The sequence below is a fragment of the Lichenostomus cassidix genome, unplaced genomic scaffold (genome assembly GCF_008360975.1).
Source record: "Lichenostomus cassidix isolate B80296 unplaced genomic scaffold, HeHo_3.0 HiC_scaffold_884, whole genome shotgun sequence".
In the NCBI taxonomy this organism is placed as follows: Eukaryota; Metazoa; Chordata; class Aves; order Passeriformes; family Meliphagidae; genus Lichenostomus; species Lichenostomus cassidix.
This window is the reverse complement of record NW_028148038.1, coordinates 1-25,339: the sequence shown is the minus strand read 5'-3', so window position 1 is coordinate 25,339 and position 25,339 is coordinate 1. Positions and strand designations below refer to the sequence as shown.

General features: G+C 49.4%; 2 protein-coding genes across 4 annotated transcripts in view; both read left to right on the top strand.

Moving 5' to 3' along the window:
* The window catches only part of LOC146420256 (histone lysine demethylase PHF8-like), a 43,639-nt gene extending 24,508 nt beyond the window's left edge, over positions 1–19,131 (top strand). The window contains exons 13-22 of one of the 3 annotated variants that reach the window (XM_085048473.1): positions 841–926; positions 2,899–3,029; positions 5,156–5,241; positions 8,045–8,157; positions 11,473–11,667; positions 13,488–13,540; positions 14,391–14,486; positions 15,172–15,281; positions 16,183–16,551; positions 18,877–19,131. In XM_085048473.1, coding sequence (XP_084904599.1) covers positions 841–926; positions 2,899–3,029; positions 5,156–5,241; positions 8,045–8,157; positions 11,473–11,667; positions 13,488–13,540; positions 14,391–14,486; positions 15,172–15,281; positions 16,183–16,509 — 1,197 coding nt within the window. In that variant the 3' untranslated portion in view covers positions 16,510–16,551; positions 18,877–19,131. Of the gene's footprint in view, positions 1–840; positions 927–2,898; positions 3,030–5,155; positions 5,242–8,044; positions 8,158–11,472; positions 11,721–13,487; positions 13,541–14,390; positions 14,487–15,171; positions 15,282–16,182; positions 16,552–18,876 lie in introns of all 3 variants that reach the window. The other 2 variants (XM_085048474.1, XM_085048472.1) reach the window with 2 other exon arrangements.
* A 54-nt stretch (positions 19,132–19,185) lies between these two features.
* LOC146420255 (uncharacterized) lies at positions 19,186–25,022 on the top strand (the record flags this gene model as incomplete). The annotated part of the gene is made up of 6 exons (XM_085048475.1): positions 19,186–19,271; positions 19,775–20,517; positions 21,234–21,300; positions 21,915–21,988; positions 22,101–22,199; positions 25,005–25,022. Coding segments are annotated over exons 1-6 (1,087 nt in total), but the record flags the coding sequence as incomplete, so codon positions are not given.
* Positions 25,023–25,339: the final 317 nt, after the last annotated feature.

The following is a 25,339-nucleotide window of genomic DNA, read 5'->3' as shown; positions in this document are numbered from 1 at the left end:
TAGGGCAATTTGGGGTGGATTTTGGGGGAAATTTGGGGTGGGATTTGAGGATTTGGGAGGGTTGGGGTGGATTTGGGGGAGATTTTGGGATTTAGGATGGATTTGGGGGAAATTTGGGGTGAATTTTGAGGGGTTTTGGGGTGGAATTGGAGTGGATTTAGAGGAGATTTTTGGGGGTTTGGGGGAGATTTTGGGATTTGGGGTGGATTTGGAGATTTGGGGTGAATTTGGGGTGAATTTGGGGTGGATTTTGCTGGGATTTTAGTGGGATTAGGATGGGATTTGGAGGCAATTTGGGATGTTTATTTGTGATTTATTTCGTTGGATTTTAGTGGGATTAGGATGGAATTTAAGTGGAATTTACCCCTAAATTTTGGGGTGGTTTTGGGGTGGAATTTGAGGATTTGGGGTGAATTTTGGGGGAGATTTGTGGTGTTTATTTGTAGTTTATTTCGTTGGGGTTTTAGTGGGATTTGGGGTGGATTTACCCCTAAATTTTGGGGTGGTTTTGGGATGGATTTGGGGTGTTTATTTGGGGTGGATTTTGGTGGGATTTGGATGGGATTTAGGTGGGATTTACCCCTAAATTTTGGGGTGGATTTGGGATGGATTTAGGGTGGATTTACCCCTAAATTTTAGGGTGGTTTTGGGTGGGATTTGGGGTGGAATTTGAGGATTTAGGGTGAATTTTGGGGGAGATTTGTGGTGTTTATTTGTGGTTTATTTAGCTGGATTTCAGTGGGATTTGGGTGAAATTTAAATGGGATTTATCCCAAAATTTTGGGGCAGATTTAGGGTGGGATTTCGGGTGGATTTACCCCAAATTTTGGGGTCTCCCAGGTTGACCCCCCCAGCTCCAGCCCGGATGAGACAGACCCTGAATCCGAGGGAGATCCCCAAATCCTGCTGGCCAATGGGGGAGCTCGGTGAGATTTGGGGGATTTGGGGGAGATTTTGGGGGATCTGGGGAGGATTTGGGGGATTTTGGGGGGAATTCAGGGATTTTGGGGGGAGTTTGGGGGATTTGGGGGGATTTTGGGGGCCTGGAGGGATCTGGGGGAATTTGAGGGGGATTTGGAGGGATTTTGGGTGTCTGGGGGTGGATTTGGGGGGATTTGGGGGAATTTGGGAGGATTTTGAGGGATTTGGGGGAATTTGGAGGGATTTTGGGGGTCTGGAGGTAAATTTGGGGGAATTTGGGGGGTCTGGGGGTGGATTTGGGGGAATTTGGGTGGAATTTAGGGGGTTTGGGGGAATTTGGGAGGATTTGGGAGCACTGGGATGGATTTAGGGTGCACTTTGAGGGTCCCAGTGGGATTTGGGGCTCCCAGGGTTGGATTTTGGGGTTCAGGGAGGTCCCAGAGGGATTTGGGGATCACTTTGGGGTCCCAGAGGAGTCTGGGCTGAGCTCTGGGTTGGATTTTGGGGTCTTGGGGGATCCCAGTGGGGTTTGGGGAGGGATTTTGGGGTTCAGGCTGATCCCAGAGAGATTTTGGGGGGTTTTAGGGGGTCCAGCTCAGGATTTTGGGGTTCAGGTGACTATTTTGGGGTCCCAGCTCACCATTTTGGTGTCCATCTCACAATTTCGGGGTCCCCCTGTGGGTTTGGGGTTCAGGTCCATATTTTGGGGTTCAGGTCTGTGTTTTGGGGGTCCCTCTCAGGATTTGGGGTCCCATCTCCCTATTTTGGGGTCCCTCTGAGGGTTTGGGGTCCCAGCTCACTGTTTTGGGGTCCCTCTCAGGATTTTGGGGTTCAGGTCCATATTTTGGGGTCCCAGCTCACTATTTTGGGGTCTCTCTGAGGGTTTTGGGGTTCAGGTCCCTATTTCAGGGTTCAGGTCCCTATTTTGGGGTTCAGGTCTGTATTTTGGAGTCCCAGCTCACTATTTTGGGGTCCCCCTGCGGGTTTGGGGTTCAGGTCCATATTTTGGGGTCGCAGCTCACTGTTTTGGGGTCCCTCTCAGGATTTGGGGTTCAGCTCCATATTTTGGGGTTCCCAGGTCAGTATTTTGTGCTCCCAGGTCAACATTTTGAGGTTTCAGCTCCATATTTTGGGGTTCAGCTCCATATTTTGGGGGTCCAGCTCAGGATTTCAGGGTTCCCAGGTCAAAATTTTGGCGGGGTTCAGGTCCATATTTTGGGGTTCAGTTCAGGATTTTGGGGTTCCAGGTAAAAAATTTTGGGGTCCCAGGCCACTATTTTGGGGTTCAAGTCCATATTTTGGGATTCAGGTCAGGATTTTGGGGTTCAGGGTGATCCCAGATGAGTATTTTGGGGTTCCCAGGTCAAGGTTTTGGGGTTCAGCTCAGTATTTCAGGGTTCAGCTCCCTATTTTGGGGTCCCTCTCAGGATTTTGGGGTTCAAGTCCCTATTTTGGGGTTCAGGTCCCTATTTTGGGGTTCAGGTCCCTATTTTGGGGTCCCTCTCAGGATTTTGGGGTTCAGGTCCCTATTTTGGGGTTCAGGTCCCTATTTTGGGGTCCCAGCTCAGGATTTTGGGTTTCAGGTCCCTATTTCAGGGTTCAGCTCCCTATTTTGGGGTCCCATCTCCCAATTTCGGGGTCCCTCTCAGGATTTTGGGGTTCAGGTCCCTATTTCAGGGTTCAGCTCCCTATTTTGGGGTCCCTCTGAGGATTTGGGGTCCCATCTCCCTATTTTGGGGTCCCCCTGTGTGGCTTTGGGGTTCAGGTCCCTATTTCAGGGTTCAGCTCCCTATTTTGGGGTCCCATCTCCCTATTTTGGGGTCTCTCTCAGGATTTTGGGGTTCAGGTCCCTATTTTGGGTTTCAGGTCCCTATTTCGGGGTTCAGCTCCCTATTTTGGGGTCCCATCTCCCAATTTCGGGGTCCCCCTCAGTATTTTGGGTTTTGGGGTTCCCCTCTGACTGCCCTCCCCCCGCAGGTCCCACCCCGGGGGGCTCTGGGGGTCTCAGGCTCGCCCCTCCCCCCCCAGCTCCCCCCTGGATTTCGACTCGGAGGAGGAGCTGCAGATCGACGAGACTCCGCCCCGGAGGGGCCAGCGCCGCCTGCCCCGTGGGTACCCAAAAAACGGCCCCAGAATGGCCCCAAAAATAGCCCAAAAATAGCCCAAAAACGGGCTGGAAATGTGCCCAAAATACCCTGAAAATATCCCAAAAATAGCCCAAAAATGGCCTGAAAATATCCCCAAAATGGCCTGAAAATGGGCTGGAAATATCCCCAAAAATATCCCCAAAACGGCCCCAAAACGGCCCAAAGATAGCCCCAAAACAGCCCCAAAATGGCCCTAAAACATCCCAAAGATAGCCCCAAAATGGCCTGAAAATGGGCTGGAAATGGGCTGGAAATATCCCCAAAAATATCCCCAAAATGGGCCGAAAATGGCCTGAAAATATCCCCAAAATATCCCCAAAATACCCTGAGAATATCGCCAAAATATTCCAAAAATGTCCTGAAAATATCCCAAAAATATCCCCAAAATAGGCTGAAAATATCCCCAAAATATTCCAAAAATATCCTGAAAATATCCCCAAAATAGGCTGAAAATATCCCCAAAAATATCCCCAAAATGTCCTGAAAATATCCCCAAAATGGCCTGAAAATGGGCTGGAAATATCCCCAAAAATATCCCCAAAATGGCCTGAAAATATCCTGAAAACATCCCAAAAATGTCCCCAAAATGTCCCCAAAATATCCCCAAAATATCCCAAAAACACCCTGAAAGTACTCCAAAAACAATCGGAAAATATCCCCAAAAAATCCCCAAAAATACCCCAAAAATATCCTGAATATATCCCCCAAAATATCCCAAAAAATATCCCCAAAATACCCTAAAAACACCCCAAAAACAACCCCCAAAACATCCCTAAATCCCCCATAATTTTTGGGTTCTGACCCCAAATCCCTATAATTTTTGGGGTAAATCCATAATTTTCGGGTTCTGACCCTAAATCCCTGATCATTTTTGGGGTAAATCCCCCATTTTTGGGTTCTGACCCCAAATCCCCCATAGTTTTTGGGATAAATCCATAATTTTCGGGGTAAATCCATGATTTTTGGTTTCTGACCCCAAATCCCCATTATGTTTGGTTTCTGACCCCAAATCCCATAATTTTTGGGATAAATCCATTATTTTTGGGTTCTGACCCCAAATCCCCATTATTTTTGGGTTCTGACCCCAAATCCCCCATAATTTTTGGGGTAAATCCCTAATATTTGGATTCTCACCCCAAATCCCCATATTTTCGGGTTCTGACCCCAAATCCCTGATAATTTTCAGGTTCTGACCCCAAATCCCCATAATTTTTGGGTTCTGACCCCAAATTCCCATAATTTTTGGGTTCTGACCCCAAATTCCCATAATTTTTGGAATAAACCCAGAGTTTTTGGGGTAAATCCATGTTTTTTGGGTTCTGACCCCAAATGCCCATAATTTTTGGGGTAAATCCATAATTTTCAGGTTCTGACCCTAAATCCCTGATCATTTTTGGGGTAAATCCCTAATTTTTGGGTTCTGACCCCAAATCCCATAATTTTTGGGTTCTGACCCCAAATCCCCATAATTTTTGGGATAAATCCATAATTTTTGGGGTCTGACCCCAAATCCCTATAATTTTTGGGATAAATCCATAATTTTTGGGGTAAATCCATGATTTTTGGGTTCTCACCCCAAATCCTTGATAATTTTCAGGGTCTGACCCCAAATTCCCATAATTTTTGGGTTCTGACCCCAAATCCCCCATAATTTGTGGGATAAATCCATAATTTTTGGGGTAAATCCATTATTTTTGGGTTCTTACCCCAAATCCCTATAATTTTTGGGGTAAATCCATAATTTTTGGGTTCTGACCCTAAATCCCTGATCATTTTTGGGGTAAATCCCCCATTTTTGGGTTCTGACCCCAAATCCTATAATTTTTGGGATAAATCCATTATTTTTGGTTTCTGATCCCAAATCCCATAATTTTTGGGATAAATCCATTATTTTCGGGTTCTGACCCCAAATCCCCATAATTTTTGGGTTCTGACCCCAAATCCCATATTTTTGGGGTAAACCCCTCATTTTCAGGTTCTGACCCTAAATCCCTGATTATTTTTGGGGTAAATCCATAATTTTTGGGTTCTGACCCCAAAATTTTCGGGTTTCTGACCCCAAATCCCATATTTTTGGGGTTCCCCAGGGTTACCCCGAAAGCTGCCCCGAGCCAAACCCTGCTCTGACCCCAACCGAGTTCGGGAACCTGGCGAGGTCGACTTCGACATCGAGGTGAGATTTTGGGGTTTTTTTGGGATTTTTTTGGGATTTGTTTGGGATTTGTTTGGGTTATTAGGGATTTTTTTGGGTTTTTTTGTGGGGAATTGGGAGGATTTTGGGGTTTTTTGGGACTTTGGGGTGTTTAGGGGAATCTGAGGAGGGTGACTTTGACATCGAGGTGAGATATTGGGGTTTTTTGGGGTTTTTATTTGGGTTTTTATTTGGGTTTTTTTGGCATTTGTTTGGGATTTTTTGGATTATTGGGGTTTTGGAGGTTTTTTTTGGGTTTTTTTTGTGGGGAATTGGGAGAATTTGGGGTTTTTTTTGGGACTTTGGATTGTTTGAGGGAACCTGGGGAGGTTGACTTTGACATCGAGGTGAGATTTTTGGGGGTTTTGGGGATTTTTTTTGGGTTTTTTTGGGATTTGTTTGGGGTTTTGGAGGTTTTTTGGGGTTTTTTTTTGTGGGGAATTGGGAGGATTTGGGGTTTTTTTGGGACTTTGGGGTGTTTAGGGGAATCTGAGGAGGTTGACTTTGACATCGAGGTGAGATTTTGGGGTTTTTTGGGGTTTTTGGGGTTTTTATTTGGGTTTTTTTAGCATTTGTTTGGGATTTTTTGGATTATTTGGGTTTGTGAGTTTTTTTTTGGGTTTTTTTGTGGGGAATTGGGAGAATTTGGGGTTTTTTTTGGGACTTTGGATTGTTTGAGGGAACCTGGGGAGGTTGACTTTGACATCGAGGTGAGATTTTTGGGGGTTTTGGGGATTTTTTTTGGGTTTTTTTGGGATTTGTTTGGGGTTTTGGAGGTTTTTTGGGGTTTTTTTTTGTGGGGAATTGGGAGGATTTGGGGTTTTTTTGGGACTTTGGGGTGTTTAGGGGAATCTGAGGAGGTTGACTTTGACATCGAGGTGAGATTTTGGGGTTTTTTGGGGTTTTTGGGGTTTTTATTTGGGTTTTTTTAGCATTTGTTTGGGATTTTTTGGATTATTTGGGTTTGTGAGGTTTTTTTTGGGTTTTTTGTGAGGAATTGGGAGGATTTGGGGGTTTTTTGGGGCTTTGGGGTGTTTAGGGGAATCTGGGGAGGTTGACTTTGACACCGAGGTGAGATTTTGGGGTTTTTTGGGGTTTTTTGGGTTTTTATTTGGGTTTCTTTGGCATTTGTTTGGGATTTTTTTGGATTATTGGGGTTTGTGAGGTTTTTTTTGGGTTTTTTTGTGGGGAATTGGGAGGATTTGGGTTTTTTTGGGACTTTGGATTGTTTGAGGGAACCTGGGGAGGTTGACTTTGACATCGAGGTGAGATTTTTGGGGGTTTTGGGGATTTTTTTGGGTTTTTTTGGGATTTGTTTGGGGTTTTGGAGGTTTTTTGGAGGTTTTTTTGTGGGGAATTGGGAGGATTTTGGGGTTTTTTTGGGGCTTTGGGGTGTTTAGGGGAATCTGAGGAGGGTGACTTTGACATCGAGGTGATTTTTTGGGGATTTTTTTTGGATTTTGAGGAATTTTTGGGTTTTTTTGAATGCTTTGGGGGATTTTTGGGGATAATTTTCTGATGTCTTCGGGATGGTTTTGGGGTTTTTTTGGGATATATTTTGGGGATTTTGGGGATTTTTTTGGGATATTTGGGGATGTTTTTGGGGATATTTTTGGGATATTTTTGGGATATTTTTAGGATGTTTTTGGGGTATATTCAGGATATTTTTGGGGTATTTTTGGGATGTTCTCTGGGATATTTTTGGGATTTTTTTGGGCTGTTTTCGGGATGTTTTGGGGGATAATTTTGTGATGTTTGTGGGATGTTTTTGGGGCTCTTTTTGGGATATCTTTTGGATATTTTTTGGATATTTTTGGAACGTTTATAGGTTAATTTTGGGATCTATTTGGGATATTTCTGGGGATAATTTTGGGACATTTTTGGGCTATTTTGGGAGATATTTTTTCAGTATTTTCTGGATATTTTTGGGGCTATTTTTGGGCTGTTTTCAGGATATTTCCAGGCTATCATTTGGGCTATTTGGTGATGTTTTTGGGGTGTTTTTGGGATATTTTTGGGATATTTTTAGGATAGTTTTTGGGATACTCTTAGGATATAATCAGGATAGTTTTTGGGGTATTTTTGGGATAATTTTGGGGTATTTTTGGGATAATTTTGGGATAGTTTTTGGGATATTTATGGGATAATTTTGGGCTGTTTTCAGGATATTTTCAGGATATAATTTGGGCTATTTTGTGATGTTTTTGGGATATTTGGTGATGGTTTTGGGATATTTTTAGGATATTTTTGGGATATTTTCAGGACAGTTTTTGGGATGTTTTCAGGATAGTTTTTGGGCTATTTTTGGAACGTTTATAGGTTATTTTTGGGATATATTTGGGATGTTTTTGGGGTATTTTTGGAGATATTTTGGGATATTTTTGAGTATTTTTGGAGATATTTTTGCAGCACCTTCGGGGTATTTTTGGGGCTATTTTTGGGGCTATTTTTGGGCTATTTTTGGACTATTTTCAGGATATTTCCAGGCTATCATTTGGGCTATTTGGTGATGTTTTTGGGGTGTTTTTGGGATATTTTCAGGACAGTTTTGGGATACTTTTGGGGTATTTTCAGGATAGTTTTTAGGATATTTTTGAGATATTTTTGGGGTATTTTCAGGATAGTTTTTGGGATATTTTTGGGCTAGTTTTGGGATATTTTTGCACTATCTTTGGGATATTTTTGGGGCTATTTTTGGGCTATTTTCAGTATATTTCCACGCTATCATTTGGGCTCTTTGCTGATGTTTTTGGGGTGTTTTTGGGGTGGTTTTGGGGTGTCCCAGGAGGATTACACCACGGATGAGGAGGATGAAGGAGCAGCAGGAGGCAGCGCTGGGATCCTCGATCTGCTCAAGGCCAGCCGGCAGGTGGGGGGCTCTGAGTACCCCCAGCTCAGGTATGGCGGGGATTTTGGGGAGTTTTGGGGGGATTTTGGGGGATTTTGGGGGATTTGGAGAAATTGGGGGATTTTTTTTGATTTGGGGGAAATTTGTGGATTTTGGGGATTTGGGGATTTTGGGGGGATTTGGGTGGATTTTGGGGATTTCCGGGGATTTGGGGGATTTGAGGGAAATTTGGGGGTCTTGAGGAAATTTGGGGATTTTGGGGGTCTCAGGTGGTTTGAGGGAAATTTGGGGGATTTGAGGAATATTTGGGGTTTTCGGGGATTTGGTAGATTTTTGGGGGTTTTGAGGGAAATTTGGGGGTTTCAGATTTGGGGGATTTTTGGGGATTTTTGCGGGATTTGGGGTCTCTGGGGTGGTTTGAGGAAATTGGGGATTTTGAGGAATTTGGGGGGTCCAGATTTTGGGGGCATTTGGGGGATTTGAGGGGAAATTTGGGAGATTTTGGGATTTCGAGGATCTCTGGGGTGGTTTGAGGAAATTTGATTTTGGGGGTTTGAGGGAAATTTGGGGGATTTGGGGAATTTGGTGGATTTTGGGGGATTTTGAGGAAATTTGGGGATTTTTTGGGGATTTTGGGGGGTCTCAGGTGGTTTGAGGGGAAATTTGGGGATTTGAGGGAATATTTGGGGGTTTCGGGGGATTTGGAGATTTTGGGGGGTTTTGAGGGAAATTGGGGGGTTTCAGGGGGATTTGGGGGATTTTGGGGGCATTTGGGGGGGAAATTTGGGAGATTTTTGGGGATTTCGAGGGATCTCTGGGGTGGTTTGAGGAGAAATTTGGGGGATTTTGGGGGAATTTGGGGGATTTTAAGTCCTAAAATCCCACATTTTTCCCCAAAATGTTCTTCCTCAGCACCTTTAGGGGCCACAAATTCTATTTAGGATCTCAATTTTAGGGAACATTTCACCACTTTAAACCCCCTAAAATCCCCCAAAATCCCAAATTTTCCCCCAAATCTCCCCCCAGCGAGGCTCCAGCCTCCCCCAGCACCTTTAGGGTCCACAAATCATATTTGGGATATCCTAATCTCGATTTTAGGGAACCTTTTACCACTTTAAACCCCCCAAAATCCCAAAATTTCCCCCAAATTTGCTCCCCCAGCACCTTTAGGTTCCACAAATTGCATTTAGGATATCCTGATCTCCATTTTAGGGAACCTTTTACCACTTTCAACTCCCCAAATCCCCCAAAATCCCACATTTTCCCCCCAGAATTTCCCCAGATTTTCTCCCAAGCGAGGCTCCAACCTCTTCCATCACCTTTAGGGACCACAAACTGTATTTAGGATATCCTAATCTCAACTTTTGGGAACCTTTCACCACTTTTAACTCCCAAAATTCCCCCAAATTTCCCCCCAGGTGAGGCCCCAGCACCTTTAGGAGCCAAAAATTGTATTTGGGATGTCCTGATCTCAATTTTAGGGAACATTTCATCATTTTAACTCCCCAAAATCCCACATTTTTTCCCCCCAAACGTCCCCAGATTTTCTCCCCAGCACCTTTAGGAACCACAAACTGTATTTAGGATATTCTAATCTCAATTTTAGGGAACTTCTCACCACTTTAAACCCCCCAAAATCCCACATTTTTCCCCCCAAATTTCTCCCCCATCACCTTTAGGGACCACAAATCCTATTTGGGATATCCTAATCTCAATTTTAGGGAACCTTTTCTCACTTTAAACCCCCCAAAATCCCAAAATCTCCCCCAATTTTCCCCCCCAGCGAGGCTCCAGCCTCCCCCAACACCTTTAGGGTCCACAAATCATATTTAGGATATCCTAATCTCGATTTTAGGTCATTTTTTCTCACTTTTAACTCCCAAAATCCCCAATTTTCCCCCTCCAGAGGCTCCAGCACCTTTAGGGACCACAAACTGTATTTGGGATCTCCATTTTAGAGAACCTTTCACCACTTTTAACTCCCCACATCTCCCAAAATTCCCCCAAATTTTCCCCTCAGCCATGCTCTGGCACCTTTAGGGGTCACAGATTATATTTGGGATATCCTAATCTCAATTTTAGGGAACCTTTTCTCACTTTAAACCCCCCAAAATCCCAAAATTTCCCCCCAAATTTCCCCTCCAGCGAGGCTCCAGCCTCCCCCAGCACCTTTAGGGGCCAAAAATTGTATTTAGGATATCCTGATCTCCATTTTAGGGAACTTTTTATCACTTTTAAGTCCTAAAATCCCACGTTTTTCCCCAAAATGTTCTTCCTCAGCACCTTTAGGGACCACAAATTGTATTTAGGATCTCAATTTTAGGGAACCTTTTACCACTTTTAAGTCCCCAAATCCAACATTTTTCCCCCCTGCACCTTTAGGGGCCACAAATTCTATTTAGGATCTCAATTTTAGGGAACATTTCACCACTTTAAACCCCCTTAAATCCCCCAAAATCCCAAATTTTCCCCCAAATCTCCCCCCAGCGAGGCTCCAGCCTCCCCCAGCACCTTTAGGGTCCACAAATCGTATTTAGGATATCCTAATCTTGATTTTAGGGAACCTTTTACCACTTTAAACCCCCCAAAATCCCAAAATTTCCCCCAAATTTGCTCCCCCAGCACCTTTAGGTTCCACAAATCGTATTTAGGATATCCTGATCTCCATTTTAGGGAACCTTTTATCACTTTCAACTCCCCAAATCCCCCAAAATCCCACATTTTCCCCCCAGAATTTCCCCAGATTTTCTCCCAAGCGAGGCTCCAACCTCTTCCATCACCTTTAGGGACCACAAACTGTATTTAGGATATCCTAATCTCAACTTTTGGGAACCTTTCACCACTTTTAACTCCCAAAATTCCCCCAAATTTCCCCCCAGGTGAGGCCCCAGCACCTTTAGGAGCCAAAAATTGTATTTGGGATGTCCTGATCTCAATTTTAGGGAACATTTCATCATTTTAACTCCCCAAAATCCCACATTTTTTCCCCCCAAACGTCCCCAGATTTTCTCCCCAGCACCTTTAGGAACCACAAACTGTATTTAGGATATTCTAATCTCAATTTTAGGGAACTTCTCACCACTTTAAACCCCCCAAAATCCCACATTTTTCCCCCCAAATTTCTCCCCCATCACCTTTAGGGACCACAAATCCTATTTGGGATATCCTAATCTCAATTTTAGGGAACCTTTTCTCACTTTAAACCCCCCAAAATCCCAAAATTTTCCCCCAATTTCCCCCCAGCGAGGCTCCAGCCTCCCCCAGCACCTTTAGGGACCACAAATCGTATTTAGGATATCCTGATCTCCATTTTAGGTCATTTTTTCTCACTTTTAACTCCCAAAATCCCCAATTTTCCCCCCCAGCGAGGCTCCAGCCTCCCCCAGCACCCGCGAGGCCATCCAGGGGATGCTCTGCATGGCCAACCTGCCCCTGGGGACCCCCCTGGGACCCCCAAACTGCTGGGCTGGGGGTCCCGAGCGGGGTGGGGGAGCTGCAGCCTCGGGGGGACCCCGGAGAGCCTCGGCAGCCCCCCGGAGCGAGGAGAGCGAGAACGAGGGGAGTCTGGACGAGCAGGACAGCCTGGGGGCGTGCTTTAAAGATGCTGAGTACAGTGAGTTTGGGGTTTTTTTGGGTTTTTTTTGGGTTTTTTTGGGTTTTTTTGGTGATTTTTGGGGGAATTTACAGTTTTTTGGGGTGTTTTTGGGGTGTTTGAGGGAACGAGGGGAGCCTGGACGAGCAGGACAGCCTGGGGGCGTGCTTCAAGGATGCTGAGTATAGTGAGTTTGGGAGGTTTTTGGGGGTTTTGGGGTTTTTTGGGGGTTTTTTGGGGGTTTTTTGGGGGTTTTGGGGTTTTTTTAGAGGTTTTTTGGGTGGTTTTTGGGTTTTTTTGGAGGTTTTTGGGGTGATTTTGAGGTGTGTGAGGGAACTGGAGGAGCAGGACAGCCTGGGGGCTTGCTTCAAGGATGCTGAGTAGAGTGAGTTTGGGGTTTTGGGGATTTTTGGGGTTTTTGGTGATTTTTGGGGTGTTTTTTGGGGGAATTTACAGTTTTTTGGGGTGTTTTTGGGGTGATTGAGGGAACGAGGGGAGTCTGGACGAGCAGGACAGCCTGGGGGCTTGCTTTAAAGATGCTGAGTACAGTGAGTTTGGGGTTTCTGGGGGGTTTTGGGGTGTTTTTGGGGGTTTTTGGACTTTTGGGGTTTTCTTTGGAGGGTTTTTTTGGGGTTTTTGGGGTGTTTTTTGGGGGGATTTGGTGATTTTTGGGGCAGCCTGGATGAGCAGGACAGCCTGGGGGCGTGCTTTAAAGATGCTGAGTATAGTGAGTTTGGGAGGTTTTTGGGGGTTTTGGGGTTTTTTGGGGTTTTTTTGGGTTTTTTGGGTGGTTTTTGGGTTTTTTTGGAGGTTTTTGGGGTGATTTTGAGGTGTGTGAGGGAACTGGATGAGCAGGACAGCCTGGGGGCTTGCTTCAAGGATGCTGAGTACAGTGAGTTTGGGGTTTTTTGGGGTTTTTTTTGGGTTTTTTTGGTGATTTTTGGGGGAATTTACAGTTTTTTGGGGGTGGTTTTTGGGGGAATTTACAGTTTTTTGGGGTGATTTTGGGGTGTTTGAGGGAACGAGGGGAGCCTGGATGAGCAGGACAGCCTGGGGGCCTGCTTCAAGGATGCTGAGTATAGTGAGTTTGGGGGTTTTTTGGGTATTTTTGGGGGATTTTTGGGTTTTTTCAGGGTTTTGAGTTTTTTGGGTTTTGGGGGGTTTTATGGGGTTTTTTGGGGGTTTTTTTGGAGGTTTTTGGGATGTTTGAGGGAACTGGATGAGCAGGACAGCCTGGGGGCGTGCTTCAAGGATGCTGAGTACAGTGAGTTGGGGGGGTTTTGGGGTTTTTTGGGGTCTTTTTTAGAGGTTTTTGTGAGGTTTTTTGAGGTTTTTGGGGTGTTTTTGAGGTGTTTTTTGGGGGGATTTGGTGATTTTTGGGGCCACATGGATGAGCAGGACAGCCTTAGGGCCTGCTTTAAGGATGCTGAGTATAGTGAGTTTGGGGTCTTGGGGTTTTTTTGGGATGTTTATGGGGTTTTAGGCTTTTTTTTGGGTTTTTGTGAGGGTTTTATGGGGTTTTTGGGGTGGTTTTTTTGGGGAATTTATGGTTTTTTGGGGTGTTTCTGGGGTGTTTGAGGGAACAAGGGGAGTCTGGACGAGCAGGACAGCCTGGGGGCTTGCTTCAAGGATGCTGAGTACAGTGAGTTTGGGGGTTTGGGGGGTTTTGGGGATTTTTTAGGGTGTTTTTGGGGTTTTGGGGTCTTTTTTAGAGGTTTTTGTGAGGTTTTTTGAGGTTTTTGGGGTGTTTTTGGGGTGTTTTTTGGGGGGATTTGGTGATTTTTGGGGCAGCCTGGACGAGCAGGACAGCCTGGGAGCTTGCTTCAAGGATGCTGAGTACAGTGACTTTGGGGTTGTGGGAGGTTTTGGAGTTTTTTGAGGGGTTTTTGGGGTGTTTTTGGGGTGTTTTTTGGGGGAATTTATGGTTTTTTGGGGTGGTTTTGGGGTGTTTGAGGGAACTGGAGCGGCCTGGATGAGCAGGACAGCCTGGGGGCCTCTTTTAAGGCCACTGAGTATAGTGAGTTTTTGGGGTTTTTTGGGGCATTAATGGGGTTTTTGGGGTGTTTAAGGGAACTGAGGAAGTTCCAGAGGTGGTTTGGGACAGTTTTTGGGGTGTTTTTTGGGAGAATTTGTGGGTTTTTTGGGGCATTTGGGGTGTTGAAGGGAGCTAGGCCAGCCTGGACGAGCAGGCCAGCCTTGGGGCCTGCTTTAAGGATGCTGAATATAGCAAGTTTTGGGGGGGTTTTTGGGTTTTTTTCAGGGTTTTTAGGTTTTTCTGAGGGGATTTGGCGGTTTTTTGGGGTGTTTTGGGGTTTTTTGGGTTTTTTCCTGGGGTATTTTTAGGGTTTTTAGGGTGTTTAAAGGAACTGGATGAGCAGGACAGCCTCAGGGCCTGCTTTAAAGATGCTGAATATAGTGAGTTTTTTGGGTTTTTTCCAGGGTTTTTTGGTTTTTTTGAGGGGATTTGGGATTTTTTGAGAGGATTTAGGGGGTTTTGGGGGTTTTTTTTTGGTTTTTTGGGGGAATTTGAGGTGTTTGAGCAGCCTGGATGAGCAAGACAACCTTGAGGCCTGCTTTAAGAGCACTGAATACAGTGAATTTTAGAGGTTTTTTGGGGGTTTTTTGGGTTATTTTTTGGTTTTTAAGGGACCTGGGAGTTTCCCCATTTAGGATTTTCCTCTTTCCCTCCAGTTTATCCCTCCCTGGAGTCAGATGAGGACGACCCTGCCCTGAAATCTCTCCCAAAAAAGAAGAAAGTGACAGATGACGCTCCCTGGAGCCCCAAAGGTTTGGGGAAAAACCCGAAAAAAATTATTTTGGGAATTTTGAGGGGAAAATTTGGGGATTTTGAGGGGAAAATTTGGAAATTTTGAGGGGAAATTTGGGAAATTTTGATGGAAAATTTGGGGATTTTGAGGGGAAAATTTGGGAATTTTGATGGAAAATTTAGGGATTTTGAGGGGAAATTTGGGATTTTTGAGGGGAAAATTTGGGGATTTTGATGGAAAATTTGGGGATTTTGAGGGGAAATTTGGGGATTTTGATGGAAAATTCGGGGATTTTGAGGGGAAATTTGGGGATTTTGAGGGGAAAATTTAGGAATTTTGATGGAAAATTAGGGGATTTGGGGGGAAATTTGGGAATTTTGAGGGGAAAATTTGGGGATTTTGAGGGGAAAATTTGGAAATTTTGGGTGGAAATTTGGGAATTTTGATGGGAAATTTGGGGATTTTGAGGGGAAGATCTGAGGGAATTTTGGGGGGAAAATTTGGGGATTTTGAGGAGAAATTTGGGGATTTTGGGGGGAAAATTTGGGGATTTGGGTGGTAATTTGGGGATTTTGAGGGGAAATCTGGGTATTTTGAGGAGAAATTTTGGGTTTTTTTCCCCATTTTTCCCCTCTAATTTTGATGTTTTTTCCCATATTTTCCCACCTCCCTGTCCCTGTCCCTGTCGCTGTCACTGTCCCCAGCCCGGGTGACACCGTCGCTGCCGCGCCAGAGCCGCCCGGTCAGGGAGGGAACTCGAGTGGCTTCAGTGGAGACTGGGCTGGCAGCAGCTGCAGCCAAACTGGCCCAGCAGGTGAACTGGGAGCACTGGGAGGGACTGGGAGGGGGTTTGGGGGATTTGGGGTTTTCTGGGGGTTTTAGGGGGAAAATTTGGGTTTTTGGGGATTTAGGGGTTTGAGGGAGGAATTTGGTGTTATTTTGGGGTTATTTTGGGGTTTTGGGGGTCCAAGCTGGCCCACTGGGTGAACTGGGAGCACTGGGAGGGACTGGGATGGACTGGGAGGGGGTTTGGGGGGAAAATTTGGGTTTTTCTGGGGGATTTAGGGGGTTTGAGGGGGTTTTGGAGGAGGAATGTGGGGTTATTTTGGGGTTATTTTGGGGTTTGGGGATCCAAACTGGCCCAGTTGGTGAACTGGGAGAACTGGGAGGCACTGGGAAGGCGTTTAGGGGGGAAAATTTGGGGTTTTTGGGGGGATTTAGGGGGTTTTGGAGGGATTGGGACGATCTTAAATGCTGCTCTAGCCCCCCCAGAATCCCCTAAACACCTCCTAAAGCTCTCCCTGAGACCCCCAGGAGCCCTCTGAGACCCCAAACACCCCAAAAATCGCCCAAACACCCCCAAAAATCACCCAAACACCCCACAAACCCCTCATAAAACCCACCCTGAGCCTCCTAAGACCCCTCTAAGACCCCAAACACCTCCCAGACCCCTCAGGAACTCCTTCCTAAACCCCCCAAACACCCCAAAAATCCCACAAACAACCCCAAAAATCCCACAAACCCCTCATAAAACTCACCCTGAGCCCCCAAACACCCTAAACCCCCAAACACCCCATAAATTCCTCCCTGAGACCCCCAAACACCCCAGAAATCCCCAAACATCCCACAAACCCCTCATAAATCCCACCCCGAGCCCCCTAGGACCCTCTGAGACCCCAAACCCCAAAACCCCAAAAACCCCCAAATTCCCCCAGGAGCACCGCAAGCTGCAGCGCAGGAAGGGCCCAGCCAAGCGCCGCCCCCTCCCCCTACCCCCGACGAGGAGGAAGAGGAAGAGGAGGAAGAGGAGGAAGAAGACGAGGAGGAAGAAGAGGAAGAGCCCGAGGTGGAAGCTGAAGCCGAGCCCGAGCTGGGAGGAGGGGAAACTGAGGCAGAGCCACCCCCAGAACCTCCACCGGAGCCTCCCTACCCGGCCAGCCTGGCTGACCACGAGTACACGGCCAGGCCTGGGGGGCTCGGAGCTCCGCCAGGGGGACAGCCGGGCAGAGCTCCGACCCCCATGGCCCCAGGGGTGTTCTTGAGCCAGAGGAGAGCTCAGCCTGGAGCTGCACCGCCCAGTCATGGTGAGCTTTGGGGGGTTTGGGAATGCTTGGGGGGCTTTGAGGGTTTTTTGGGATTTTTTTAGGATTTTTGGGGGATTTTGGAGGATTTCTGACTTTTTTGGGGGGTTTTGGTGGATTTTTTGGTGTGGTTTTGGGTTTTTTTAGGGGATTTTTGAAGGTTTGGAGGGGTTTTTTGAGGGTTTTTTTAGGATTTTTGGAGGATTTTTGAGGGTTTTTTGGAGGATTTTTCGGGGATTTTTTTGAGGATTTTTGAGGGTTTTTCAGGGTTTTTTTGGAGTATTTGGAAGGTTTTTTGGAGGATTTTTGAGGTTTTTTTGGAGCTTCCCTACCCGGCCAGCCTGGCTGACCATGAGTACATGGCCAGGCCTGGGGGGCTTGGAGCTCCGCCGAGGGGACAGCCGGGCAGAGCTCCACCAGGGGGACAGCCGGGCAGAGCTCTGACCCCCATGGCCCCAGGGGTGTTCTTGAGCCAGAGGAGAGCTCAGCCTGGAGCTGCACCACCCAGTCATGGTGAGGTTTGGGGGATCCTGGGGGTTTTTAAGGTGTTTTGGGGGTTTTGGGGTTTTTTTTGAGGATTTTCAGGGATTATTTTGAGGTTTTTTTGAGGATTTTCTGGGATTTTTTGGAAGGTTTTTTGGTGTGGTTTTGGGGTTTTTATAGGGAATTTTTGAGGGTTTGGAGGGTTTTTTTTGAGGATTGTTTTAGGATTTAAAAAAATTTTTAAGGGTTTTTTGAGGGATTTTTTTAGGATTTTTGAGGGTTTTTTTGAGGATTTTTTGAGGATTTTTTTGAGGATTTTTTGAGGATTTTTGAGAGTTTTTTCCTGGATTTTTGGGAGGTTTTTTCGAAGCCCCTCGACCCAGCCAGCCTGGCTGACCACGAGTACATGGCCAGGCCTGGGGGGCTCAGAGCTCCACCAGGGGGACAGTGGGGCAGAGCTCCACCAGGGGGACAACTGGGCAGAGCTCCACCAGGGGGACAGTGGGGCAGAGCTCCGCCAGGGGGACAATGGGGCAGAGCTCCACCAGGGGGACAGCCGGGCAGAGCTCCGCCACGGGGACAACTGGGCAGAGCTCCACCAGGGGGACAACTGGGCAGAGCTCCATCAGGGGGACAACTGGGCAGAGCTCCATCAGGGGGACAGCCAGGCAGAGCTCCAACCCCCATGGCCCCAGGGGTGTTCTTGAGCCAGAGGAGAGCTCAGCCTGGAGCTGCACTGCCCAGTCACGGTGAGGAGAGAGGGGTTTTTAAGATTTTTTGGGGATTTTTTTGTGGGGGGATTTAGAGGTTTTTTGAGGATTTTCAGGGATTTTTTTTTAGGATTTTTGAGGGGTTTTTTTTGGGATTTTTGGGGGTTTGTTTTTGAGGATTTTCAGGGGTTTTCATAAGGATTTTTTGGGGCGGGGTTTTTCTGAGATTTTTCAGGGGTTTTTTTGGAGGATTTATGGGTTTTTTTCAGGGCTTTTTTGAGAATTTTTGAGGGGTTTTTCTCAAGGTTTTTTTTTACTATTTCCAGGGGGTTTTGAGGGTTTTTTTTGAGGCTTTTCAGTGATTTTTTTCAGATTTTCGGGGATTTTCTCAAGGATTTTTGTGGGGTTTTTTTTACCATTTCCAGGGGGTTTTGAGGGTTTTTTTGATGCTTTTCAGTGACTTTTTTTGGATTTTCCAGGGATTTTCTCAAGGATTTTTGGGTTTTTTTGACCATTTCCAGGGGGTTTTGAGGGTTTTTTTTGAAGCTTTTCAGTGATTTTTTTCAGATTTTCGGGGATTTTCTCAAGGATTTTTGGGATTTTTTTACCATTTCCAGGGGGTTTTGAGGGTTTCTTTTAGACGCTTTTCAGTGACTTTTTTCGGATTTTCTCAAGGATTTTTGGGGTTTTTTTTGACCATTTCCAGGGGGTTTTGAGGGTTTTTTTTTTTTGAGGCTTTTCACTGATTTTTTTCGGATTTTCGGGGATTTTCTCAAGGATTTTTGGGGGATTCTTTGACCATTTCCAGGGGGTTTTGAGGGTCTTTTTTTGAGGCTTTTCAGTGACTTTTTTTCGGATTTTTGGGGTTTTTTTTTTGACCATTTCCAGGGAGTTTTGAGATTTCTTTTTGAGGCTTTTCAGTGACTTTTTTCAGATTTTCCGGGAATTTTCTCAAGAATTTTTGGGGTTTTTTTTGAGGCTTTTCACTGATTTTTTTCGGATTTCTGGGGATTTTCTCAAGGGTTTTTGTGGGGTTTTTTTTGACCATTTCCAGGGGGTTTTGAGGTTTTTTTTGGGATTTTCAGTACTTTTGCAGCTTCCATGACTCCCAAGCCTCTCACCTCTCTCCCCGCAGGCAAACGGCCCCGGAAGGGTTTGGCCACAGCCAAGCAGCGCCTGGGCAGAATCCTCAAAATCCACCGCAACGGCAAGCTGCTGCTCTGAGGGCGGGGCCGGACACGCCCCCAGCGCGACCACACCCACTGGAAACGGGCGGGGTTTGGTTGTTAGCCCCGCCCACCAGCTGGGTGAGCAGTGAACTATGGGTGGGGCTGCTGCAGGGGGCGTGGCCTGACAGGGACACGCCTATCGGACACACTGAAAGGGGGCGTGGCTTAGGTTACGCCCCGCCCATATATGATCGACCACACCCCCCACACAGCGAATGGGGGCGTGGCCCAACAAGCCACGCCCACACAGCGGATCCACCGAGGCCACGCCCCCACGCTCTCCAAACCACGCCCACCCAGTGTAGAACAACCAGGTTTGGGGGCGTGGCCACGCAGAGCCACGCCCCCGTCAGTCCGACAGACCACGCCCCTTGAGGGTGGAGCCACACCAGACCACGCCCACTGCTGCTTCCTCTTCCCCATTGGTTGTGGCAGCGCTGGAGGGGCGGGGCTTCCCCCCACAGTGGGCTCAGGCGATTGGACAGCGGGAAAGGGGCGGAGCCATCGCTGATTGGTCCCTGCAGGTTTTTTTTTTGCTCCTCCCCCACGTGTCTTCAGGTTGATTGATTGATTGATTGACGGGGGCGGGGCCGCTTCCCGTTGGCTGCCCCGGTTTTGTAGGCGTGTCCGGAGGCCGCGGCCCCGCCCCCTCCCTCCTTTTGTATTTGTAGAATAAAAAAAAAAGGAAAAAAAACCAAAATCGTGAAAAATTACCGCGCCGGGTCACGTGATCCGCCGAGCGCGCGCGCCGCCGCGAAACCTCGCGAGACCTCGCGCTCTTCCCCCTCCCCTTTCCCCACTCAGCCGGCGCTCTCGCGAGATTCCCCTCCGCTCCGCCGGCGCTCTCGCGAGATTCCGGGCTGCCCTCAGCCGGCGCTCTGCTCTCGCGAGAGCCGCGCGCGCCGCCGCCGTTCCCGCCGCTGAGGCAGGGGCCGCGCTCCCCCTGCCCTCCCCCCGCCCGCGGCGCTTCCCGCCGCCGCCCGCGCCGCTCCGCGCGCTCCTCTCGCGAGGCTTCGGGGCCAAAGTGCCGCCGCCGCCGCCTCGCGAGATCTCGCTCATCAGCGTGCCGGTGAGTGCCGCTGCTCGAGGGAACGGCGCGGGGCTCCGCGGCCGCCGGGGGGAGCGGGGGATTGAGCCGCTCTACGGCGGGCGGCGCCGTTCCCCCCCCTCCCCGCCCCTCCGTTCCCCCGTTCCCCCCTCCCGGTACGAAGCGGGATCCGTGAGGGACCCCCCGCCCCTCCCCCATGCCCCCCTCACGAAATCTCGCGAGGCTCCCCTCATCTCCCGCCCTACCGCTCGGAGCGCTCTCGCGAGACTTCGCCGCCGCGCCTCTCGCCTCCCCATTGGCCGCCGCCGGCTCCGCCCCGCCCCTTTCTCGCCCCCTGGTCCCACCTCCCGGCCGTCCCGCCGGCCGCTCTCGCGGGAGTTGCTGCGGCTCTCGCGGGATCTCGGGCCGCGGCCGGGGCTCAGTGTAAGATGGCGGCGGCGGCGGCGGCGGGACGGGCCCGGGCCGGGTGCTGACCCCCCTGCTCCCCCGCCCGGACAAGGTACCGGGGCCGCCGGGGCGGGAGGCTCGGCCCGGCGCCGCTGCGGGGCCGGCGGCAGGGGGGGATGGCTCCCGGCTCCCTCACGGGGGTCCGCCCCCCCCCTCCCGCCGCACCCCCTCCTCAGCGGCCTGCCGTGATTTGGGGTTCCTTTCCCTCCCTCACGGCATCCCTTCCCTCTCCCCTCTTCGGCCTTTCCCGCTTTGGGACTTCCCTTTGCCGAGATTTAGGGGGTTTGGCTTCCTCCCCGCCTCCCGATTTAGTCTCCTCACGTTTTCAGGGCTCGCTGGTATTTTAGGGGTTCCCGCAGCACTTCCTCCCACTCTCTCAGCATTTAGGGACCTCATCATCCCCTGGGAAATCCTTTCCATTACTCTGTGTCCCCCTCAGAGCTTTCTGGGCATTTTGGGGACCCTTTTACCGCCATTTATTAGGCTCTGCTTTTTGCAGCTCCCCGGGATTTAACCGCCGCGATTTAGGGTTTTTTCTCCCTCAGAACCCCCAGGATCTGGGGTTGTTTTCCGTGCCTTCCCATTTCTTTTTTCCCCTATTTATTTTCCCCATTCCCACCCGCTGTAGCCATTTCCCGCTGTCCCGTGTAATTCCCACGCTGGGGATTTGGGGAATCTCATTTTTGGGATCCCTTAACGCCCCTCACCCATCCCAGGAGCCCCAAAACCTCCAAAATTTCACACCTCCCTTCCCCATTTCCCTCCCAGCAGCACCCGTGTCCTCTCCCCTCATAGCGACCGGGCCGGGCCGAGGATGGACTGGGTGTGATTCCCGGTAAGGGCTGCCCGAAAAACCCCAAAAGGAACCCCAAAAACCCCCCAAAAACCGCCGGGGGAGGGGGGAGCTTGAAAACCTACCGGGGGGTTCGGGAGGATTTTGGGGGAGTGGGAGGTACGGAGAGCGTGTGGCGCTGGGGGGAATTATTTTGGGGAGGAGGGGATGGGAGTCTGCAGGCTGTTTTTGGGGAGAGTCCCCAAATCCCCCGCGGGGGTCGCACCCCGCAAACGCCCCCCCGATGTGATGCGTCACTGTCACCAAACCGGCCGGGCCGGCGGGAGGAGAGGGGGGGGGACACAGCCCGGCACGCGGCCGCGTCAGCCCCTAATTAACCCCCCTAATTACAGCCCCTCGTCACCCCCGCGGGGTTAATTAGAGAGCTCGGGCGGTTTTTGGGGAGCCCCCCGGGTTCCCCCCCCGGGCACGGCGGGGTTTTGCACATTCATTGTTCAGCCGGTGAGCCGCGACGTCATCGAGCCGCGGCCGCCGCGGCGCCTGTCGGGACAGCGAGGCTCTGTCGGGACACCGGGAGGGGTTTGGGGGGTGGGTTTGACCCTCGGGGGGGCTCCCGGTGTGACCCCCCCGGTGTCACCCCCCCGGTGTGACCGCAGGAGGAACGCGAGCAACCGAACCCCCCAAAATGAAAGTGGATCGGACGAAGCTGAAGAAAACCCCCACGGAGGCGGTGAGGAGGGGAAAACACCGCGGGGGGTGGCTTTGGGGACACCCCGGGGGGGTCAGGGGGTGGCTAAAGGGGTGCTGGGGACACGCAGAGTGACAATTCGCTGTCCCCCCAGCCCGCCGACTGCCGGGCCCTCATCGAGAAGCTGAAAGCTTGCAGCGACGAGCAGCTGGTGACGGAGCTGCAGCAGATCAAGACATGGAACATCGGGAAGGTGCGGGGGTACCCGAAATTTGGGGGGTCCGGGAGCTCTGGGGGGTCTAGAAACCCCAAAATTCCCCAAAGGATTGTCCCTGATTCCTCAGGGCAATGCTGAGCTCATCCCTAAATTGAAGTGTCACCCTGGAATGTCCCCAAATTATAGGGAATATTCTCTAGTTTCCTCATACTACCACAAGATTTAGGGGAGTGTTTCTCAATTCCAGAGTGTTTTTCAGATTAAAAGGGGGATTTCTGGTTTTATTTGAACCCCTCAAACCCCTCCAGCTCTCAGCCCCTCAGGTGGTTCCATTCTGGAGTTTTCTAGAGTCTCAAAAACATGCAGTGGGGGTCACTTCCAATTTCCTGCAGCCCACCCAGAGTTTTAAGGGGGTCAACCCACTTTTTAAAAATTTTCTCTGAAATTGGGATGCATTCCAGTGCCCTAAACCCTCCAAGAAGGATTGCCTTGATTGCCCATGGTCTGGGGCTGGAATGGGTTTGCTTTAGACTTTTTCTGGATTTTTTTAGAGTTTCAAAAACATGCAGTGGGGCTCACTTCCAATTTCCTGCAGCCCACCCAGAATTTTAGGGGTTCAACCCACTTTTTATTAATTTTTTTCTCAAATTGGGGTGCTTTCCACTGCTCTAAACCCCCCCAGGAGGATTTCCTTGATTTCCCATGGTCTGGGCCTGTGAATGGGTTTGCTTTAGACTTTTTCTGGATTTTTTTAGAGTCTCAAAAACATGCAGTGGGGCTCACTTCCAATTTCCTGCAGCCCACCCAGAATTTTAGGGGTTCAACCCACTTTTTATTAATTTTCTCTCAAACTGGGGTGCTTTCCACTGCTCTAAACCCCCCCAGGAGGATTTCCTTGATTTCCCAGGGTCTGGGGCTGGGAATGGGTTTGCTTTAGACTTTTTCTGGATTTTTCTAGAGTCTCATAAACATGCTGTGGGAGTCACTTCCAATTTCCTGCAGCCCACCCAGAGTTTTAAGGGGTTCAACCCACTTTTTATTAATTTTCTCTCAAATTGGGGTGCTTTCCAGTGCCCTAAACACCCTAGAATGATTGCCTTGATTTCCCATGGTCAGGGCCTGGGGGGACTGTGAGTGTGTTTGCTTTGGACACCCAGGGGGTTCCCCAATTTCTCCCTGTGCCCCCAGAAGGAATCCTCCCTCCCCATTTCCCCCCTGCAGCTGGTGTGGTTGCAAATCCTTTTTTTCACAGAATCCCAAATGGGAAATTTCTGTGTTTTTATATTTCTGTGTTTTTACCTAAAACAGCAGTGGGACACCCTGTAGACCCCAAAACACCCAGGGAGGACCCAAATTCTCCCTCAGCCCCAAAAATTTTTGGGATTTGGGGGGGTCCAGAAACCCCAAAGTTTCCCAAAGGATTGTCCCTAATTCCATTTTTTTGTTCTGTGGTGTGATGTGGGGGTTCTTGGGGTGGGACCCCCCTGGTTGTGTGGGTTCTTGGGGAGCTGGGCTGGGTTTGGGGGCTTGGTTTGGGGTCTGTGCTCTGTGTTTCATCCCTCCAACCCCCCCAGGGTGAGCTGTACCCCTGGGTGGCTCTGAGGGGGTCTGGGTTGGGTTGGGGTCTGTGCTGTGCCCCCCATTTAATCCCTTTGACCCCCCCAATGTGATCTGTACCACTGGGTAGATTTAATGGAGGGATTAGGGGATCTGGGCTGGTTTGGGGTCTGTTCTGTGTCCTCTATCTTGCATCTCATGGGGGGTTAGAGGGGTTTGGCTGGGTTGGGATCCATTTTTACCCCCATCTCACCCCCCTGCCCCCCCAGTGCGAGCTGTACCATTGTGGGGATCTCATGGGGGGTTAGTGGGGTGTGGGTTGGTTTGGGATCCATTTTGTACCCCCCATCTCATCCCCCTGATCCCCCAGTGCAATCTATACCACTAGGTAGATTTAATGAGGGGATTCATGGGGTCTGAGCTGGGTTGGGATCCATTTTTTACTCTCCATCTCACCCCCTGTCCACAGCCCCCAGTGTGAGCTGTACCACTGGGTGGATTTAATGGAGGGATTAGGGAGTCTGGGCTGGTTTGGGGTCTGTTCTGTGCCCCTTATCTTGCCCCCCCCCAAGCCCCCTGTTGCTAGCTGTACCATTGTGGGGATTTAATGGGGGAGTTAGTGGGTCTGGGCTGGTTTGGGATCCATTTTTTACCCCCCATCTCACCCCCCTGACCCCCCAGTGCAATCTGTACCACTAGATAGATTTAATGAGGGGATTCGTGGGGTCTGGGCTGGGTTTGGATCTGTTTTTTCCTCCCCATCTCACCCCCTGTCCACAGCCCCCAGTGCGAGGCGTACCACTGGGTGGATTTAATGGAGGGATTAGGGAGTCTGGGCTGGGTTGGGGTCAGTTCTGTGCCCCTTATCTTGCCCCCACAAGCCCCCTATTGCTAGCTGTACCACTGTGGGGATCTCATGGGGGGTTAGTGGGGTCTGGCTGGGTTGGGGTCTGTTCTTTGCCCCATATCTTGCCCCCCTAACCCCCCTATTGCTAGCTGTACCACTGTGGAGATTTAATAGGGGAGTTAATGGGTCTGGGCTGGGCTGGGGTCAGTTCTGTGCCCCCCATCTCACCCCCCTGCCCCCCCCAGTGCGAGCTGCACCATTGTGGGGATCTCATGGGGGGTTAGTGGGTCTGGGCTGGGTTTGGATCCATTTTTTAGGCCCCGTCTCACTTTTCCAATCCCCTCAACGTGAGCTGTTCCACTGGGTGGATTTACTGAGGGGATTCATGGGGTCTGGGCTGGTTTGGGATCCATTTTTTACCCCCCTGTCTCCCCCAGTGCGAGCTGTACCACTGGGTAGATTTAACGAGGGCATTCAGGGTGTCTGGGCTGGGTTTGGATCTGTTTTTTCCCCCCATCTCATTTTCCCAACCCCCCCCCAGTGTGAGCTGCACCATTGTGGGGATCTCATGGGGGATTCATGGGGTCTGGGCTGGGTTGGGATCCATTTTTCCCCCCCTGTCCCCCCCAGTGCGAGCTGTACCACTGGGTAGATTTACTGAGGGGATTAATGGGGTCTGGGCTGGGTTGGGATCCATTTTTCTCCCTCTGTCCCCCCCAGTGCGAGCTGTACCACTGGGTGGACCTGCTGGGGGGTTAAGAGGTCTGGGCTG